General features: G+C 38.2%; 1 protein-coding gene across 1 annotated transcript in view; it reads right to left on the bottom strand.

Annotated features, from left to right (window-relative positions):
• The window catches only part of NDUFAF2 (NADH:ubiquinone oxidoreductase complex assembly factor 2), a 53,872-nt gene extending 31,637 nt beyond the window's left edge, over nt 1-22,235 (bottom strand). Inside the window, exon 1 of the mRNA XM_064643193.1 lies at nt 22,109-22,235. Coding sequence (XP_064499263.1) covers nt 22,109-22,235 — 127 coding nt within the window. The remainder of the gene's footprint in view (nt 1-22,108) is intronic.
• Between the last annotated feature and the right edge of the window lie 71 nt (nt 22,236-22,306).

The following is a 22,306-nucleotide window of genomic DNA, read 5'->3' as shown; positions in this document are numbered from 1 at the left end:
TTCTGTAATAATTATTTTCACCTTAGAAAATATGTAAATATTTAAAAATAATATCTTTTTCCCTCGAAATTACAATTTTATTTTTTCCAAATTTAGATTTCTAGGAGGTTAATTAACTTTTGCTGAGTGACAAATTAATAACTTCCATTAGTTCATTATATTTATTCAATACAATACATCAATACAAAATACAAGAAGTTAAATATTTGCACCTAACATACAGACATAATTATATTTTCTCCAATAATTCATACACTTGAAGTCATCTAAAATGCTTTAGGCTTTGTAAAATCATAACAGAAACTCATTTCAACTTTTAAGACCAGCAAGCGAGGCCCCAGACTGCTTTGTTCTACGGTTCTGATTTCTACTAACCTCAAAATAATCAGGATCAGTGATTTCCATTTTTACAGTGATGCAGGAGCAAACAATATTAAACTTTTAAAGTGCTGAATCAGCAAGTCCCAAAAAACTGTAAGGACTAGGCACTCGGGGTCAAAAATCTTGTTTCCATTTTGCTATTTATATTTACATCTTAACAACAATACATTTGGCTTTACAGAGCTTGTCTGCAAGTATTATTTTCATTCCAAAAGAGGATATGTTTCTTCAGATTTCTGTTGAAATGAAGCCAGGGTGATTGTTTCCATTTTTGGGAACATGCTCCATCAAAGAAAAAGACATACGTGCAATACAAGCATCACAATTCCCAAAAGAATTGCCAGCTGACAATGACAGCAACTTTCTTGAGGATCAGTGTCCATGGTGTTTATATGTTCACACAAACCTTATGTTTTGAAAACCTGCTGTATCTGAGACTGTGGTAGTTAATTAAATACCATTTTACTGAGAAGCAATTTCCTTCAATGGACAGACAAAATCCCTCTGCTAAATGTCCATTGTGATTCTAGTCCCTAAGCTCTCTTAATCTGGCAGCAGGATGCACCACCATCAGTTCCCAGTCCTTGCTCTCATCTATGAAGCCCAACAGATACTATGTCTTTACAAAGAACCTCTGTTCTGTAAATGGATCTACAATAAGCTTACCAGAATTATTCATCATTCTTTTTTTTTTCAAAATGAAAATGTAAATGATACTAGTACAAATGACAGTTCCTTGGAGAGCTGATGGATGCTCAGTGCTCTGGCATGCAGAAGCTTTCTCCCAACTGTTCTTTTGATTTCTTTTGGTCTATCTGATTCAAGACACAGTTTCCTACCAATTACTGTCAAAATGTGAATAAATTCAAGAATGAAGTAATGAATATTTTTAAAATGTATGAGAAACAGCTTAAAATGGGAACTTACCACATACAAAGGGAATTTAGTGAGCAGATAGAAAGTGCACAATAACCTGTACTCTTATAAATAAAAACATAATGCAGGAAGATGAACAAAAAGGCAGCCACACAGGGAAGAGAAATGAGCAAATGACAGCAACGGTACGAATGGTAAACAAAGTGAAAAGAAAGTCACAGCTGCGGAGAACACCTATTAAGCAATATGACCAAACACAGCAGTGTTATGGACTGGTCTGGATGATTAATTACATTTCAATTATAAATCATTTCCAAACGCTCATTTACCACTTTTCCATTTTCCATTTCCATTTTCCAGAATAAAAGGAATTATTACAACTAACTGCACGTATATTCTCAAACTACTAATGCTATTTTTGATCTTTAGTACATTTTAATGAATTTTACAAAAGGATTTCAGGTGTGAGATTTGTAAAGGAAATTCAGTCTTATGCAAGGTCTGAAGACAATTACAGCTAATACTGTGCATAGCACTTGAAGGATTAAAGAATACTGGTACTGCTATTTTACTGTGTTTCTTTTGCAGAGGTTAGGGAAGAATGCTCATGTATTTCAGCCACAGTCAACACAAGACTACAACTTCTGCAGAAAAGTCAGCTAAAGTCTGTGAAATGTATTACCCACTTCATGTATATGCATATCCTAACACCCTTAAAAAATTACTCTTTATCGTAAAATTTATATGCCACTCATTTTATTATATGAATTACAAAATCAGTCTTTGAAGCTGCACTTATACTACAAGACAGCACATTTTAAGAACATAAGAAAAGGCATCTGTGTGAATACATGTATACAACCCCACCTATTCCTTTCACTAACAGAAGTCTCACAAACACAGACTCAGATGAAAAACTGGGATGCAGATATATCAATAGAACACAACAAATAAACTCCTGCTGTAGTTAAGTTGCTTGTTCACATCTACAAAGTAATTACACAAAAACTCTTGCAAAGTTCACATCTGAGCAAGATGTGAATGAACAGAGGTCCCAATATTTCAGGCACTGCAAAAAGGTGGAAGTGGTCCCCCTCTAAACATGGCAACATGGCTCTGAAGTTGATGGTGTTGTTGAAAATCAGAGTAGAACAAGACTAAGCTCCTGAACCCCTCTGCAAATGTCACAGTCAATCAGGAGACACGCTGAATGCATATATTGTGTTCAGAAAAGCCTCTTGGGTCATCCGGCAGGGGAAATGCTACTCTTCATGGGTTAAAATACAGCTTTAGGAAGAACACAAGAAACACTGTTGTGAAAGCTCAAGAAGAAAAGGTACTGGCGGGACAGGAGTGTACATGTGCAAAGGACAGAGCCAAAACTTGATGCAGACTTCCCAGGAAGTCTGTGGGACCCTAGCAGTCTACCTGGCACTTCATTGACATTTTTAGCTAGGCTGATGACAACCAAAATGCCATTTTGAAAGGAAGGCTGATAAAAGGGAATAGGTTAGCATGGATTCAGAGGGACAGCCAGGTAGGCAAGATCAGGGGGATCTAAGCAAAGAGCAAAAGCTCTTCCTTGAAAAAAGAAGAAGCAATTTCAATAAGACAGGATAAGTGACTACAGCATGACCCTGAACAGGCAAATAGTTTGTAGGGATGTTTGTGAAGCGCAGCCTGCTACAATAAAGAAAATACTGAAAGTTCAAGGAAATAAAATACCTAACAAAGACTGAAATAAATGTACATAACAGTAGAGTCTGCCAGGGTTGCCAAAAGAGAAAGTATTTTCCATTTCATCGTAGATCTGGGTCAAGCAGGAAGTTTTGTACTTTATAAATAATCTCATGGCTAAGTCCTGTGAGATGAGGCAGTCAGGGTCAACACAACCACGTGAAGGGGTAACAGGGACTCCTTTCCCTCAGATCTCAGAAAATAGCACCCTAAAGGGCCATGATAGCACAGACCCCAGCATAACAAATAATGCTACTGCACCCAAGGGCACTGCTGCCCAGCTGACAATATAACCATAGGCCTGGCAGCCAAAGAGCAGGATCTGGCAACCATCTTTTGCATCCTGAAATTTTACGCATGTTTTTTTTAAAACAGTTCTGAAGTTTCTATTTGAATACACAGACCTTTCACTTGGACTGAGCTTTAACCAATCCCAAAGAACTAATCTGAGATGAAAAAAAAATTGTTACGGAAACAAAATGAAGAACATGAACATCGCCTGGCCTGGGAAAGAAGCATGATACATTGAACTCAAAACTCAAAATGATACCACAGAAAATTCCTGTGCTTTAAAATCCCAATAGTACGTAGCAGATATATATTGCGGCAGCAAGTTTCAATAACTGTAGGTTATCACTTTTTTCCAACTTGAAAGTTTAATTTTTTACTCAGGTAAACTAACTGAACTTGAATACCTCACCCCATAAGCAAATTCTGCCTTATTTCCACTTTAGAAAGAAAAAATTACTGAAAAGGGCTTGAAGACAACTCTGTATCTATAACGTGATAGGCCTATACATCTTGAATTCAGAACTGTCATTTCCGTTATAAAAAACAGAGGATATGCCTCCTCCTTTGTGATTTATATTAATTATTACAATAGCATTTCAACCTCATAATCCTTAAGAAGAAGTTGGTAGATAGTTAATAGGCCAAAAAAAAAATCTCCCCATGATTCCACTTTCGTTCCCTAATTTGTTTAAAAGGTGTGAGGGCTCAAAGAGAGATACTTAAAATTAGAAATCTCAAAAAGTTCAGAAACAAGTTTCTAAACATTTCTGACTCATTAGTTTGAACTTCACATATAATAAAGGTTTTTTTATGTTTATCAGTCATTATATTTTTCTTTACTTTTGTGTTTATACTTAAAATAAACTTCTAGTGTGCTTTTCCACATATCTTTATTATACATATGTTACATATGCTATTTAGTAGAACATTGACCATTTGTTAAAAATGTATTGAAGTAAAAAATAGGAAATAAATTGTAACCATAATTAGAACTATGATTTCAAAAAAATTTAAAAGAATGCTAAAGTAATGCATATAGAAACTTAAGTTTTATTGTTGTTCAGATTAGTATGTGCTTCTATAGCTTCTAAAATCTGAAGTTGTAAAATGGCATCTTTCATTACACAGAAATAAGCTAATGTTTAGTTGGGTAGGATTCTAAGATAAGTATTTCAAAGGTAACTCATACTTTTTTAAACAATATTAAACAACATGTACTAGTAAGTACAAGAATTTAGTTGATTAGTATCAGCAATGTGAAATCATTTACCATTCAACAGCCAAATTTTTTTTTTCTGATTACCTTCTTGTTTTACATTGTTAGGTTGCTTTCAAAACTCGACTTCAAAAGTTTGTTTCTTTAAGCTGGCCTGTGGAGACACCCATTAGTTAAGGTACTTTCCAGTAACACTGATCTGAGGGGAAAAAAACCCCCGTATTTCAGCTGATTTTGGTGAGCTCCGAGTGATGTTGGTGGTGAAGAACTATAGAAACTTCACATAGCCAAGGAACCGCAGCAATATCTGATCTGCTTTCAAAGCTAATTTGAGCAGAAAAAGACTAAAGTGGAACAGCTGGGACCAAGGACTACCTGTAAGTCAAAGCTTTTTACATCTAAGTCACTAATTAATTTATTTTTTTACTCAACTCTCAGAGTTTCTGTGTTCACTTTTCAAGTTAGAAAGAGCAAAGCATATGCAAAAAGCAACACAGAGTAACAGTTTTCCCTGTTCTACTTTCACAGTTCCAGCTTAACTAAGCAAATTTTAGACTAAACAGCAAATACTGAGGTCTATGTGCTTTCACAGTATGTAAGCAACCTCATCATCAAATACTTAAATATTTAATTGTGTGCTCATTGATATGAGTATTTTGTTGTCACTAGAAGCTAAAGCACCAAAGCACCAACTGGAACTATTGTAGCAAATAAATACATATAAAAGTTTCTATGTGAAAGCACTTATGCTGGTGCCAGTGAAAGAAAAAAGACTACTCTTAGACTGCAGATTTGTATAGCCTGCAATAACTGGAATACATGTGTTTGATATACAGTGTTTACAACCACAAAAACACTCGTGATACTTACAAACTCTATAACCAAATAATTTAATTTCCTTGTACATCAAAAACTAGTAGGTTCCTAAACCATATTTTAATTTTTAAAAGTAAAATTAAAAATACTTTACTACAGTTTGCCACACTTTACCAATTTAATCTCTAAAATGCAAGTTCTCAGAAATAATGACATTTATAGAGATTCTCATTATTGCAAAATTATTCAATTTACCTCATTAGCATTCTAACTCATTCCTTTCTGGTGTGAGCAGCTAAGATATGTGATACAGTAAGAAGCCACTCTGATATCAAACCTACCAACTCGTGTCTAGCTATACAAAAGCACAACTCTGCATTGTCCAGCTATGGAGAAGTCACTTTTCAGTTTCTGCAACACTGAGGTGTCTACTGACCTCAAAACTTATTTTTATTGACCTTGCAAGACATGACGGAACTGCAGCATAGGATGGCACAGATGCAGACCACTGACTATAAGGAAAAGGCTTCTAAGCACAGCTCGGTGGGTGCATCTGCCTTGCTGTGCCTGGGAGTTGCATGAAGAAATCTCTCAACACCAAGATGAATGAAAACAGCTAACCATTAAACTTTTCCATAGTCTTAAGATGCACAGGTATTTTGAAACAAAGTTGTCAAGGGACTTAGAATCTCTCAAAGCTGATAACAATTCTTCTATCAAAAAAGGACATACTTCAGAAGTATTTAACTTTTTCCCCCTCCTGCCCTGATCCTTTCACAAAACCAGAAATAGACAGGAATATACAAAACTTTCTAAATAAAAAAGACAAATTTGTTCAATTCTGTTACAGTATTTGTCTCAATGTCATTTCTTACTAATTGTTTTGACAACATGGATTTATTTTTGTGAATGCATGTTTGTTTTTTAAATGATCAATAAAATGAGACTTATTATTTAGAAAAATAAATTCAGATCTTACACATCCTCTCCTATCTATGTGTGCGTATGAATGAGAGGGAGAAAGTAAAGATGAGATTTTCACCCTTAGGAGACAACCTACTTTAGCGTATTTCAATACCATTAATTTTTTTATCCTGGGAATTTATTATAAAATCAAATTACTTCTATGATAAATATTCTATAATTACCAGTAAGAATCTTATTTTTCAGTTTAAGGACACTTTTGATTTGCAGTTGCATTTTACATATGTACAGATGACTAAATCTGTATTTCAATATCAAAATTCAGACATTCCTAGTTCAAATCAATTAAACTGAAAAATCTTTCCCTTCTGGATGCCTATATTTCTGTTTAATCCTGGTCAGTATAAGACCTTACTACAAGTAATTTGCTACTATAAGGCTGAGGAAAAAATGCCAGCCTCACAATTTTTGTCATTTTTTCCCCCACTTCCCCTGCAGGCTGCTACTGTTGATGGCCTTTATGGAAATATAAATTCAACCAGCAGCTGCAAATTTCATGAGACATCCATCTTCATGCTGAATTTCTAAATGAGTGTCAAAACAATCTGTAGATTTCTCCTTGATGAAACACTTTGAATTGTAAATCTCTGCAATTTTCTTATGTTAGAATTTGAGCTGCACTAAAATAGAGCCAGTCCAGATACACTCCCTGCCAGCTTGAGACAAGTAATTTTTCTCCTCATTATCTCACTCTACCATTGAAAGGGTTCAAAATAATCCATGCAAAATTATCTGTTTCTTTTTTATTTTACATAAAAAATTAGATATAATTTTCTGTTCTTTTTAGAAGAAAATAGAAAGGCCTTCAAAACATTCCAAATGCTCTCAAATCAGTCATTTGAACCCACTATTGATTTTACAGTATTTTGCAGTGATAAACCCCCAGAAATTAATTAGTTGCAATACAACTTAAAGAATTTTCTATAGCATCAAAACAGTTCACAGAGACAGTGTCTTCTAAATCTCAACTTACATTATATGTTGATGGAAATAGAAAACAGATGCATAAATTACCAAAATCAAAACTTTAGTAGTGTTTTGAACAGTTTGCTGTTCCTGAGTACAGTAAAGTAATAAGTTTCTCATTCAGTTATTGTTTCTTACAGTAGCTTTAAAAGTACACACAGCCTACCAAGCATATTATAGCAGTTCAAATATTTTGCTTTAGAAAAACATTTGTTTCTCTCTTCTCTAGACACTGACACGAAATATGTAAAACAATACCACTTTTCCAATTTGCAAGCAAACTAAATATTTCTTTATTATGTAGCAAGGAGGTAAGAAGAATTCACAAAGAGAAATTCACTAATAAAGATGATTTATCTATTCATGTAGTTAAGAACTAACTGACTTCCTATTTGTTTTCTTCTCTCCACGGATGAATGTTGTGGTGGGGTGGGTGGGGAGTTTACTGACCTGTACTTTACCATCACTGAAAAGATTGATACTCTTCTCTTCTGGATGTTTCAGTACAAATACCACATTCCAAAACATAAGACTGTCTTTCAGTTTATACAAAATTCAAAGGGGCATCTTCTTTTTGTATACATCAATCCTTCAGTTAATTATCAGAGTGAGGGAAGAAACCTCAAAGTGAGCTACAGAATAATTGCCTTGCAGAAGACTTTCAATGCACTGAGCTTTTATCACTTAATATATCACTATATCATTTCTTTGGTCAAGTTGTCTCCTGTTTGCTGGCAACTCCCTCAGTTACCTGCCCTGCCTTCTGTTTTATGGGAACTGGAATGACCTAATAGTTGACCATAATTCCAAACCCTCAAAACTGATCTATACAACTTCCCAGACTGCTTTCTTAAGCTTGAGTATAACTTACTGATTTAAAAGACAGTAACTATGTGGGAGCACCAGTCAATATCAAAAATCAGGTTAGTCTCAAAAAAAGGCCCAAGCAGCTGCAGAGTGACTTGGACTACTTAGGTGAAATCTTATGCTCTGGCAAACAAGGAGGCCAGATCACTCAGAGAAAAATTACTGGGCTCCCTTTTAAACTATTCTTATTAAACTGATCCTTATAAACTTGCTATTATTAGAATGTTGTCTGCTGATCATGACAAAAGAGCCCTCAACTTTTCTGAAAATGTTATTTCAAGAGAACTCCGGTTTTGTTTCATGTGAGGCAGATGTTCTGTGACACATACGGTTTCCATGAACAAGTTTTAGCTACAACTTCTGCTAGGGTAGATGTAAGAATGGTAATTACTGAACGTATTATAACAGCTTTCGTTATAACAGATTCTTGAACATTATTTGGTTATTTTTATCTGTGGAGCCTGCCAGAAAGGAAGAGAGGCATAACAAGACAATCTGGTTCTATTTCTCAAAATATCCAGAGTACTAATGATAGAGCTTGCTGCAATATATGCAAAGTACAGGAACCAAGAATCCATCCTAATTGTATTAATTCACTATTATTGGCCTCTTGTTCCTATTCAGTTTTAGGGTTTAACTTTGTTCTTCCTTATTTCAAAACCTCACCACTATTTCTCAAAAACAATTACTTCTATTTTATCCATATCCTCCAAGTTCTAGGTTTATTAGTGCACAGAGTGTTGAAGCACTTCCAAGTGGAGCTGATCAAATTTCCATCTAACATTAAAGTGCAGAATTTTCCAATTTATAAAATAAAATAGATTATGTTGTAAATTTTAGATATTATACTTCAGAGATAAAACATTCTTGTACACAACAATTGAATTTCTCATTGTATGTTAACTGGACCAATACTTAAATATAATTCAAATTATACTGAAAGCTACTGCCTTCTAAGAAGCACGTGCACAATCTGAAAGCCAATGAATTGAGTGCTGCAGAGATTACGCTGACATTTTTATATCACACTATACATTTATGCAATACTTCAAACTAAATGTTAAATAAAAAATAGGCATTAATGAACCGTGGGTTAATTTGAGAAAATAATGTACATTCCCTACTTGGTAGAGGAAAAAAAAATAAAAACCACTGCAGCATAAGACTCTCCTAAATCTTAAATGCCTGTTAATTTCTCTTCTCTTCCCCTCTCTGAATTGCTTTGCTGATTCCAAGAGCAGTTAGAAATGGACAGAATCCTAAATACCAATCATCGTTCAACACTAAAGCTCCCACTGAAAAGCACTTTCCTAAACTTTTCAGTCCCTCTAATTCCATTTCTTTCTAACTATATTCATTATGAGAAAAGTTTCTGATTTGATCCAAGACTTTGCCCCTCTCACCTTATTGCCATCGTATACTTATTTGGCCTTTCATAACATTTCCTCTATATAGTCTGTCAAAAAAACTGCTTTCAAAAAAACTGCTTTCAAAAAAACTCTACCATACCATTTCTTTCTATAGTTATATTTTCTCTCTACATTACTTCATTGGCTTCCACCTTTTTCTGTTGTGTCATGAAAATGAGCTAGAAAGCTCCAGCGCTACAGCATTTGCAGCAATTGTTTTAACAGCTGCTCTCAGAAACATGTAACTAATAATTATCTTGCTGTACTTACAAGGCAAGTGCCTCATGGCACTGGCTGTCCTTCATTCCCTATTGTCTTTCTGTGTTTCACCTCTGGAGACACTGCAGTCTTTGCAACACAAACATCCTTCAGACAAATATTTGTTGTACAGATACCACATCATAATGCCGATCACTTTTACTATTTCTTTCTGATACAAGTTACTGCTAAGCACTGTCCACAGTTCTGCTGAGCTTACTATCAGGGTTCACCCATATCATACATAAAACCACATTCTTCTCTTCTAAGAATTTAAAGATTTGCCTCCTTCCGTCTTAAGATGTCTCCCTCTGACACCTCCAAATATATGTATGATCTTGATACTAAAATCAGCATGTCTAAATCAGGTCTTGTTATCCTCCCTTTCCACATAATCATGATGAAGAATGCCATCAATATCCTCCTTTCTTTCTGATGTTGTTTTAGAACTGAAGCTCTCTTGCCTCTATAATCAGGATTTCTCTCCAATGTATATGTTCTCTTTGCATAAGATTTTTTCAGTAAGACTTTCCTGATTTCCCACACTGCTAAATCTGCCATGCAGGCACAACTACAACAATGTAATTTTCTCCTGACTTGGCATATGCATCCTACCCTACTCATGAATTTATAACACTGCTGCAACAATTGTTTTTCTAGTCAGGAACTGTGAGCAGTTCAATTGTGTCTTTAGACACTTCACAGGTTTTCTATTTTTCACTTCAACTACAAGCTACTTTGTTTTCAAACTCCTCTGCAAGCTTCTTTCTATAACCTGAGACAGGTAGACTTCTATGACATATGGATGTGTACCAATCAAGCTAAATTTATTTTCTGTCCCTTGGCTAATTGGGAGAACTCTTCGTCTGGTATTGACAAAGAGCTCCTTGGAAGCATTACCTTACCATTGTACCGCATCTGCACAGACCGCATAGACTGATTAGTAGAGAATCCACTGGCAGAAACTTTCTATAAAGTCTATTAAAATACTCAATTTGATAATCTCTTCTGGTGACAGGGTTAAATGGCTTCTTTCAGGACTGAGAAAAGTATTTAATATACCTGCCAAAAACCTGTGATCATAGTAACAAATCACACTAAACTTATTATTTCAGCACATAAAAAATCCATGTTTTGTTCTAACACAAAACAAAAATGAGAATCTCATCCGTAATCCTACAGAAACACTAAAGATTAAGCTACACAAGAAGGGATGTGCTCCTAGGTTCCCACACTCAGAGTCACCAATCTCCCACCTCACTTTTAGCTCAAAGGTTCCACCTTCTTCCTTTGTCCCAGCTTCATACCTCTTGGGACCACATGCTCAGCTTTTTCAATTGAGTTGAACTGGCACAGCAACAGGTCTCATGAATGCTAGTGCCAGCTTGAAGGACAGAAAGTAAAGGAAGAACAAGATCTCTCCCTTTCATCAATGACAAACTTCTGTTAACCAAGAGAGCCAACCTCATTTCACCTTCAAGTTCACAAGAGATTCTGGCTCCATTTTTTTGGACATTATCCCATGCTATTACATATCTGGGTCAGACCCAAATCTAGGAGCTGCCCATCTTCCAACTCTGGCACAGAAGCTGCTTACACAGCATCTCATTTTGAGAATATTGTCAGCTCTGCAGACACCAAGGTCAAGTGAAGAAGGAGGGCAAGAAGGTGCTCCAGGTGTCAGAATGGAGATTCCCCTGCTGCCCATGATGCTTTCTCCCTGGATATCAGTGACTGGATGTGACCCTATTTCAAGGACTTCAGTTCTCTTAAAGTCTATTGTGGCTAGTATGTTCAGCTCCTAAGACTTTGCAGTGGATATCTTTTCAATCTGCCTTTCTGATTGTAGTTCTCTGGACCAACTTTTCTTCATCCCTGAGTTTGATATCCCTCTTACAGACACAAAATGTCAATCACTACATAAGCTTCTTAACTTCCAAAGCTTGTGACATTTTCAATTCCTACAGCACTGACCACTGCCTGCACAAGTCTGCCAGAATCCGCCCCTTCTTTGACCTCTTCTCATCAGAAGGAAATTTCATACTGACTGCAGTTCCCCTCCATGGTGCTTCCAGATCATCTAGATGAATGAGGATAGTCAAATCAGTCCTTCACTTCAAGGAGGATGAAATGATAACATGTTGCATTTCATATGCACATGGCCGTAAAGAAGGGACATTTACTGCCGTGGTGCGAAGAGGGAATGGGACACGAGGAAGGGTGCAAGTAGAATCCTTTATTCACACGTGCACGCTGTCTTTTATCAGCTCAGGAGGGGAAAGGGCCAGAACATAGGGTGGAGCATGAGACAGACAAGCGGGGGGACAAACCAGGATAAGGCCATGGGCAAAAGAGGGAGGAATGTGGGAGGAACCGGGGAGAGAAGGGGCGAATGGAGGCTGTCCCCTCTCTGCAGCTTCTCCAGCCAATCCGCAGGAAAGCAGGGGAGCGGACAAGCCTGAACATGGCCGGGAAGTACAAATTCTGGGGAAGCACACAATGTGTATATACATAATAACTGTAAAGTCTGTATCATGAAGTCCTTTCAATCACTGTACATCTTTTTCCACTTTTGAGATTTTCCCCATTCTAATTCCTGGTCCTTCACAATTTACAAATTAAGATCTCGTTCATCTCCCTATTTCACAATTTCCTTTCCCTCAACCTGTCACAGTCATTTCTTGGTGTACTTCCTTTCTATGCTATCCCTGTATCCAGAAGCTGAACACGAAACTGATTCTTCCCTCTCCTCCAAGCAAAGCAGTTCTTATCTTTGCAAATCTGACCTTAAGACTATAAAGCTTCTGATGACAGCAACTTTATTTGGTATTCTAAAGATCTATAAAGAACACAAGAAACTTATCATACAAAGTAGAAGTCAGACCTAATTCTTTACCACCTTCTCTATTCTTTAGGAGAAATTAAAAAGGTTACAGTGGCCCACAGGGTAGCATGCCAACCTTCCTGTTTAAATCTCTTTTACTATGGTTTCTCAACTGCACTCTTTTGTTCAGCTCTTTGTTATTCCATTCTATCTTCCCTTTTAAAATGAGATTGTAGCCCCACTACTTTTATTTAAATGCTTTAATTTTCTTTTTAGTCTTATTTTATAATAACAGTTTCTAAAAAAAGATATACCAAATTAGGTACAAGCAGAAATGGACACATAAATTTTTTACACGAGAATCACAATCCACAAAGTATGTAGACAGTATTTATAATCTTGTTAACCAAAATTCATTTAAGTAATGCACTGAAATTAATTATACAGACATATTAGAAAAAAACGTTTCCTGTACTGGCTACTGACACACTCGCACTCTCTTCCAGGTTAAATCTGTTCTTTAGTTTCTTAATACAATTTCAAACCCTAAAACCTTACACAGAGTGGGTGATTTGTTCTTCCCAAGCATATTAATGATGGATTTTTTCCCTCCTTTGGAACCAGAAACGTAAGTTGAATTCTCCTCAAAATAATGAAACTAAAAGGCATAGAATTTAGTCATAAAGCAGGCATAATGCCAACAATCCTGATAGATATGATGATCATGTTTGCAACACACTCAGCTCTCTTACTCTCAGCTCTACAGGTGGCAGCTGTTCAAATCAGCATGATTAACAAACTCTGCTAAGATTATTCCACCTATTAAAAACAACTCTCTTTCTAGCACTGCACTGCTTCTTTCTCTATACACTACAGAAAAAAGTTATTAACACGAGGAAATTTCTAAAGAAGTATTCTTTTTGCTATCTGATTTTTTGGCCATCAGAGACCTAAAAAAAAAGAAACCCACACCAAACCATCCTGTCTCCACACGCCTCTGCTGAAAGAATCAACACAGGTTTTCAAGCCAAAACCACAATAATTAAAAGTTACAAATGTACAGCATATAAACCTTAATACCAGCAGGCAGAATTTAACAAGATCAGCATCTCAGTTTAATACTAATATACACACTGAAGAGCAAACCTGGCTGTAGCAACAGATAATATGCAAGTTACTGCCTGTCTGTATGACTACTTAATGCTATTCCTGGTTTTGCAAGTCAGAGAGATTAACATACCATGCCTCTTGTCAGTTCACTTCTGGCAACTAAAGGAAAAACACATGGAAGAGATTATTATGAGTGCCATCACATGGTATGTACAGGACAACCAGGGGATCAGGCCCAGCCAGCAGGGTTTAGGAAAGGCAGGTCTTGCTTGATCAACCTGATCTCCTTCTATGACCTACCTAGTGGATGAGGGAAAGGCTGTGGATGTTATCTACCCAGACTTCAGTAAAGCCTTTGATACTGTCTCCCACGGCATTCTCCTGGAAAAGCTATTAGCCCATGGCTTGGACAGGTGCACCCTTCACTGGGTTAAAAACTGTCATGATGGCCAGGCCCAGAGAGTGGTAGTGAATGGAGTTACACCCAGCTGGCATCTGGTCACAAGTGCTGTTCCCCAGGGCTCAGTACTGAGCCCAGTCCTGTTCAATGTCGTTATCAATGACGTGGATGAGGGGACCCTCACTGAGTTCACAGATGACACTAAGTTGGGTGGGAGTGTTGATCTACTGGAGGGTAGGAGGGCTCTGCAGAGGGATCTGGACAGCCTGGATACATGGGCTGAATCCAATGGTATGAGGTTCAGCGAGGCCAAGTGCCAGGTCCTGCCCTTGGGCCACAACAACCTGCCACAGGCTGGGGCAGAGTGGCTGGAAAGTTGCCTGGTGGAAAAAGACCTGAGGGTGCTGGCTGACAACAGCTGAACATAAGCTAGCACGTGCCCAGGTGGCCAAGAAGACCAATGCCATCCTGGCCTGTATCAGCAATAGTGTGGCCAGCAGGACCAGGGAAGTCATTGTGCCCCTGTACTGGGCACTGGTGAGGTTGCACCTTAAGTCCTGTGTTCAGCTCTGGGCCTCTCACTACAAGAAAGACATTGAAGTGCTCGAGTATGTCCAGAGAAGGGCAAAGAAGCTGGGTAAGAGTCACAGTCTTATGAGGAGGAGTTGAGTGAGCTGGGGTTGTTCAGCCTGGAGAAAAGGAGGCTCGGGAGTGACCTTATCACTCTCCACAACTATGTTAAGGGAGGTTGTGGCCAGGTGGGGATCAGTCTCTTCTCCTAGGCAGCTAGAGACAGGATGAGAGGACATAGTCTTAAGCTGCACTAGGGGACATTCAGGTTGGACATCAGGAAGAGTTTCTTCACAGACAGAGTTGTTAAGCATTGGAATGGGCTGCCCAGGAAGGTTGTGGAATCATCATCCCTGGAAGTGTTCAAGAAACAACTGGACACGGCATTTAGTGCTATGGTTTAGCTGACACAGTCAAATTTAAAATCAAATCAAAGGTTGGACTCGAGGAACTCAGAGGTGTTTTCAACCTTAGGGATTCCATGATTCTATATCACTGCAACTAAACACTGATTTTTCATATGTTAATGCTTTTGTAATCTGCAGTGAGCTCTTCAAAGTGCAATTGCTTTTGCTGCATAACGTATCACCCAGATTGAAAAGCTATTTTGTCATTCCACAATTTATTTCTGTATAAACACACATACACACAACTACTTTAGAGATAGGTTGTTTATTCCGTAATCGCTCCAGAAGGTAATACTCAGCTGTCAATGCTTGTTGTTCTGAAACAACATTGCCACCACCTGGATAAGCTTCCAACTGCCAGGTATTGCTGGACTGTGAGTGTGTGTATCTGGAAAACAACTTTCCTATGTGAAAAAAACACAAACCACCAAACACTTTCTCCATAGGCTTATCTTCACATCCAAGATAATTAAGTCTTCTAAAATTTTGTTTTCTATTTGTTGATCAAAATTCAAATTCTATGTTTCACTAGTATCTTAACATTAGGCATGTAAAACTATAACAAATGTATCATCTTTCCAGCAACATTTGAAAAACTAGTTTGCAAAACTACCTTTTATGTTCAGTAATATTCTGTACAATTACCTGCAACACCCAATAATCAGCTTACAAATGCTTCATACTATCATAATAAATTTCTGCCTCTTCCTCAGATGTCACTCCTGTTATCCAGAAAGCTAGCATTCAGAGTCAAAAGAAAACCATAGCTCTAACCTCAGAAGATATGCTTTGGAGAGATGTCGCTCCTTCCACTCTCTTAAGCATCATAAATTACAGGGATAAATTACATCATCACATTACAGGAATGTTTCAGTCTAGTCTTCAATGCAAAACTATATTTTATAGTATACTTTTAAGAAAAGTAGAAATTCTCTACACTTCTGATACACAGGAAGGCAACAGGCCACTTCCTAAAACAGAAAATAAGGAATTACTAAAACTAGCACAGAGGATTCCTTTAATCTCAACAGAACCATAAATCTTTCTAATTTTCATAAAATGGTGTATATACTTCTATCGAAGTCTGCATTCAATCAGATTTAGGACATCTTACATGTATTATGCAACTGAATGCTTAGTACTTTTCCTTATACAGATTCTTCTTTATTTGCACATTTCTGGTTTGTTGAAAACTTCGTTCACAAGATACAGGCCTTTTATGCAAATGTGAGCGGGCATTTCACATGAAGAAAATGTTTCCCACAGTAGTCAGTGCTTGCATTCAATTATTAGCAACAAAATTTACACTTGAAACTTGGTAATGCCACTTGTATTTCTAGATATTTATAAGGTATTTATAAAGTACCAAGAAACTTTGGCTTACCAGTTTCTTTATTAAAGTTCGCAGCATCAGCTCAGGCCACACATGGCCCCCTAATGCAGAGCTTATGCAACATGCAAAAACCTATGGAATACAGAATGCTTTGGGCTTTATCCAGCTGTTCCTGGTAAGCTGCAGGTCCAAAACAAGTCAAACCTGAGTCTGCTGTTCCCCCAAAGGTAACCTCAAAACTTGAACCATGTTTTTAACACTGACACATAATCTTTGAAATCAACTACCCTCTTGATGATGACCTACTGTTCTTATAAAAATTTGCATATGCTGGTACTTCACAGTACTCATTTTAACTCTTAGTCATTATAATAGATGAGAGAACAAATGAAGAAATTGAAAAAGTTTAAATAAAAGCTGCTCATCAATCAGCCTTTCAAAAAAAAAATTATATACCACATCTTAAGTATTTAGTGCCTCATCTTCCTGCATTTTTTAAATAAACCAGTTACTAAGAGTTTTTATAAATTATTTTCAATGAAAAATGGAACCAGCTATTTCCAGTAAGATATATTTGGTTGTAATAAACTGTATGAGGAATTTGTTTTGCAATTTAAAAACTATTTTCTGCAGAAAGAAAAATTAATCATGTACCAAAGCCATGGCAATGCCATGACAGTATATAAATAATAAGAAAAAATAAATGAATTATGTTGATAAATCTAGTCTATTTAGTGAAATACTTGTCCAAAATACTGAAATGAGTTATCAATCAGTACTACCCAATTGTCTATTCCCATCTTTTATCACACCCAGTTTAAGACTGGAAACTGAAGAGTCATTTCTGAATTAATGAGCTATGCTGGATGTTCCTCTAATGACAAGCATAGTGTAGTTGTACTATTTAATCACTGTCATCACTTTAAGGTAATCTTGTAAAAAAACACCACTTACAGAATGTCATTAAGCACAGAATCATCTTTACTTCCAGATAAGCCTATCTCACTATAGTTAGTGCTGAATGTCTGACCTGACTTAGAAGATGATAGTTGTTTTTCCCACTTGAAAATAAAAGTCTCTGATAAACATTAAACATGATTTCAGAAAATTAACTAATCCAATTTCGAATTCTCCTGTATTCCTGTGGCCAGAAGAGTTAATTTTTAAGGATTTTTTCTCTACATATTGACACTAAAATTTTTCTTAACTCCTTTTCTATTTCTAGCCATTACTTTTTCTACTGAATTTACTGACTTCTTATTCTCACAGTCTAGGGATTTTAAACATTCACTTTCTTTCAAGCGAAATAAGATAACCAGACTGAAACAGCAAAGTCTTACATCTTGTTAGAAATCCAGGAGAATTTTTTCTTCCCCCTGCCCCCCCACTGTAGGAAAGACAGAGTTTGAGTGGAAAGGGGGAAAGGAGTCAATTAGCCTTACAAAAGAACTAGCTAGCCAGACTGCATTCCTAATGGATGGCCCAATAGACTCTGGGGGGAGAGGGGAGGAGTTTTGGGAGGGGGTGGCTGGGCTTTTCTCGGAAGGGGAGAGGTCAGACAGCTGAGTTCTCTCTCTCAGACGGAGACGGGGGTCTGCATGTGGGCATTTGGAGAGAAGGGCTGGAGGTCTGTCTTTCTGGCTTCTCGTCCTGGTCAGCCCTGACTACTGGCCTCAACTTGCCTGCGAGCTGTCTTTTGTCTCCAGCCTGGACCTGCTGCGTTTTCATCGGAGAGTCTCTGTGCTCGCTGGGAGAAAAGGAGGAGCTTTGAAACACCGTTATCTGAGAACAACAGTGAGTCCCGTGGGGGTGGACTGCTTTTCCTCCTGCCCTTCTTCCACTGGGGAAAAGGTCTCTGGTTTCTTTTCGGCTTCTCCCACAATCTGAGACCACCCCCCCAGACCCCTCTCCCCGCGCGGTGACCGCCAGAGCCCAACAGTGCCCCTGCCAATCGTGATTAGAACTGCGCTAAAGGACAGAGAAGTATTCATTCAGACCTTTTTTTTTTTCCTTTTGTTTGAAGGGGACTTTTTTGGGTACAGGACTATTGCCTAGGTTTTTTTTTTTTTTGGGGGTTCTGTTACTGTTCTTGCCAACATACATATATCTTTTAATAAAGGGTTGTTATTTCTTCTGATTTTTTCCACACTTTCTCGATTAAAGCCCCTTAATTTTGAATTCACAATTGCTGAGAGAGAGGAGTTTGGTCTGTCTCATAACTCATCCTCTTTAGCAAACTTTCCAGTCTCTTCAAACTGAGACACATCTGTCTTCCCTTCCTCTCCAAAATGCCAATCCTTTCTATATTCACTCAGGAGAATACGATACTCTTGCAAACTCATATCTTTTTGCCATTACTCATTAGAACTTTTGTAATTAAGGCAAAATATATGTTAAAACCAGCACTTGCACATCACTGACAATGGATACCACTTCTTTACAACAACTTATTTTAAATTGTTAGCTCTTCTCCTAATAACCTAGTTACTTAGAGACAGTCAAAACCAGGAACACAAGTCAACTTTCCTTTGACAGCAAACATGTAAAGGTGGTCTCAGGGTACAGTTGCTACATCTTGAGTTTGACCTGGACATTCAAGAGCTTAGGATATTGGTGAGACTACATCTACTGTAGTGACTTGAATCAAAGCAGGTGAGGATTTGTAGTGAATCCTGTGATGCCTCTATTTACCACATGATTACTTAGATCTCAAAGTAGTTTCTATATGCACAATTTTCCTTTTTTCCTTTATAAAACATTTCAAAAAATAACAGGCTATTAGGTGCAAAGGCAATCTGAAAGCCACATCTGAAGCACATACCTAAAACTTTTTTACTTTTTTTGAGATCTCCAACTCTGTATTGCAGTCACTCAGCCCAGCAAAACATACTAAATTTAATCTGAAGAAAACTCTCAGAATCACAAGTGACGGAGGTGTGAGAAAACTCAGCATCAACTACTTGTATCTACTACTCCCTACTAATGCAGAAAAGGCCTCAGGTTCCAAGAATGTCCTGTACTCTGGACTGAGTGTAGGAGAGCACAATTCACAACTGGCAGAAACAAAACATTCTTTGCATCACACACTTCATGTATTTCTATTCCAAACCCCTGCTGAAGACTAGGGCAGGCCAAAAGAAAGGTGTGAGACAGCTTTTGCTTGAAGGAAAAGGCAGTGTAGGTACTACCTATACCATCCACTCTCACCTCCTGCTGAAGGTGGGAGATCCCTGCTGGTCTGAAACAAAGCCCAGCCTGTCCTGATAGACCCACGACGTCTAAGTCAAGAGACAGAAGGCAGGACCTGTCTCTTCTGCACGCTCTTTCTGCAATATCTGATCAAGTACAGTAAAAAGGGATCAAGCACATTAGGTCCATCACTGTACTAGAGCTACTCAGTCCTCCCCAGATCCACAGGACAGACAGCAAACACAGTGCAGACACACTGCAGTGACCTTGCAGTGGAACCTGTACTCAACAGCTGACTGTCTCTACAGGACTTCCTCTACAACTCATTTTCTTTCCAGTGCTGTTCCCATCCTGAACTGGTCTCTATATATCAGGGCACTGGGTAAGATATGAACTATATATGCTGCAGATCTTCCTAATGTACAACAAATAACACTCTCCAACACTTAAAAAAAGAGCATTGCTCTCTCAGCACTTTTAAATTCTTAGTTTCTTTAAAAATTGAGCTTCAGAAATTTTCTGCATTTTATTTTCTATAGATGTTCCTCAATTTCTATTACCTTCCCCCATCCATATCCTTAAACTTCTTCAAGTTATAAAAGCCCACAAATGCCGGTGTGACCCTGCTGTACAGAACTGTCACCAACGCAGGATGCTGCTCAAAAATGTTGGGAGAGCCAGTTAGTTACCAAAACCCAAGGCAGTAGGTGCTACCATCTGTAATCACTTCCCTAGTGTCAGAATGAACTGCTTTCTCCTCAGTCACAAGATCATACAAACCTGAGAGAAGACTGGCATACTTCCCTGCTCTGGAATAGGTGAAACCTAGAACCTTTTCTATACTGACACTGCAGGGACTGCCATCCACAAAAGTAAAAGCATAAATTACAGTGGAGATTCCAGTGTGTGTGCAAATTTAATGGACATAGAATCACCTACATCCAAATAATCTCACATAACAAGGGACTGTAGCAAGAGGCTGGCTAGGTTCAGAGAAAACTGTATCTTAAAATAATAATAATACACATTCACAAGACAATCCATTTTGGAAAGTGGGTGAAGGTCTGTCAGTTGGAAATGGAAGAAGAAAATGGGTATCCAAATTAGGACATCACAAAAATGAAATTTATAACAGTACTAATATGATACATGCTGTACTATATGCTGTCAGTTGTGGACATCCACATTCTGTGTATGTCTCGATTCCACAATCGGTATAAATATGTCTTGATTCCAGTAGGTCCCCTAGTTGAATTGTATGACAATTTGACAGTGACTTGCCATGACATGCTCCCAGCTACTCCCAGTTTCCTCCTGCACAGTTTGACGTGCAAATGTAATAAAAATACTTTATTTTTCTTCATCCAAATGCCTCATAAAGATTTATAGTAGTTTTGAACTTTGACAGGTGGATCCCCTGCATCTGGCAGGGTAACATTTCAGACTATTCCAAGAACAGTTGTCAACCTGCTTTGCACCGACATAGCTAATTCATAATACATATTCTTAAATTTTGCACACCAAAAGGTCTAAACACTGCAGTATTACCCACTCAGAAAAAAAATTTGATAAGAACCTATCTTAAATGAATTAATTTCACATCAGTTTTCACTGATCTTAAGATATTCACAGGATATTTCCTATCTGTTTTCTGAATTTATTGAAACCCATTCCCCTGATGCTGTTCTCATTCTAGTTATTTTCATCCCTCTTTAATGACTGTTACAACTCACATCCCATGGTCAAGAATATCTAACAGTGAGTTCCATTAATTATTATAACACAGAACAAAATCAACAGAATCAAAAGCAAAGTTTGAACACTTTCAGAAAAAAAAAACAAACAACACCACCATCAATTTTTTCTTAGCGAGTGGAAGTTTTGCTTACTCCTTTCGGAGTTCTTTCATTCTGCTGATGCTGAGGGGTTAAGGTTTTTTTAGATCCTCTAAAGCCAGAGCTAGAGTACAGTGACAAATATACAGAAAATAAGCAGAATTTTCACAGCCTCTTTTCAGGTAGTTGTAAAAATCGGTGAGTCTCCCCGATCCTCCTCTTCTCCAGGCTAAACAACCCCAGCTCCCTCAGCCGGTCCTCATAGGACTTGTGCTCCAGTCTCTTCACCAGCCTCACTGCCCTTCTTTGGACCCTATCCTTCAAAGCACATGCAAAAGCGCTCCTAATTACCACAAACCATTGCTGCCTACCTCCCCCCTACAGAGCGGTGGCTGCGCTCTAAAACCCTCAGACGATCGACTTTAGGGGTTTTTCTGGCATTAGGGCGCCAGCCTGTGAAACCGCTCGTGTTTCCCGAAGGACGGGACGCGCCCGTCCTTCCCTCACTTCCCTTCCCTTCCCTTCATTCAGCACCCGCTATTTTGTTTCCGTCAACCGCCGCGAAGCCGCCGCGCACAGCGCTGAGCAGGACGCGGACCGCGGGACACGGCCCCCCCCGCGCCCGCCGCCGTTGTTTACCTCCGCGGGTCTCGTGCTTGGGCACCCGGTAATACTTGTTGCCGAACTGGTCGGTGCCCACCAGCTCCTTGGCGGGGCCCAAGAGCCGGAGCCGCAAGGCGCGGAGCGCCCGCCAGGCAAGGCTCATCTCAGGATACCTCCGGCCGAGGCTGCGGCGTCGGACACACACTCAGGGACACACAGCCCTCATCTATCCCG

This window comes from Pseudopipra pipra, chromosome Z (assembly GCF_036250125.1).
Source record: "Pseudopipra pipra isolate bDixPip1 chromosome Z, bDixPip1.hap1, whole genome shotgun sequence".
Taxonomy (NCBI): domain Eukaryota; kingdom Metazoa; phylum Chordata; class Aves; order Passeriformes; family Pipridae; genus Pseudopipra; species Pseudopipra pipra.
The sequence above is the reverse complement of the archived record's forward strand: the minus strand, read 5'-3'. Positions and strand labels throughout refer to the sequence as shown.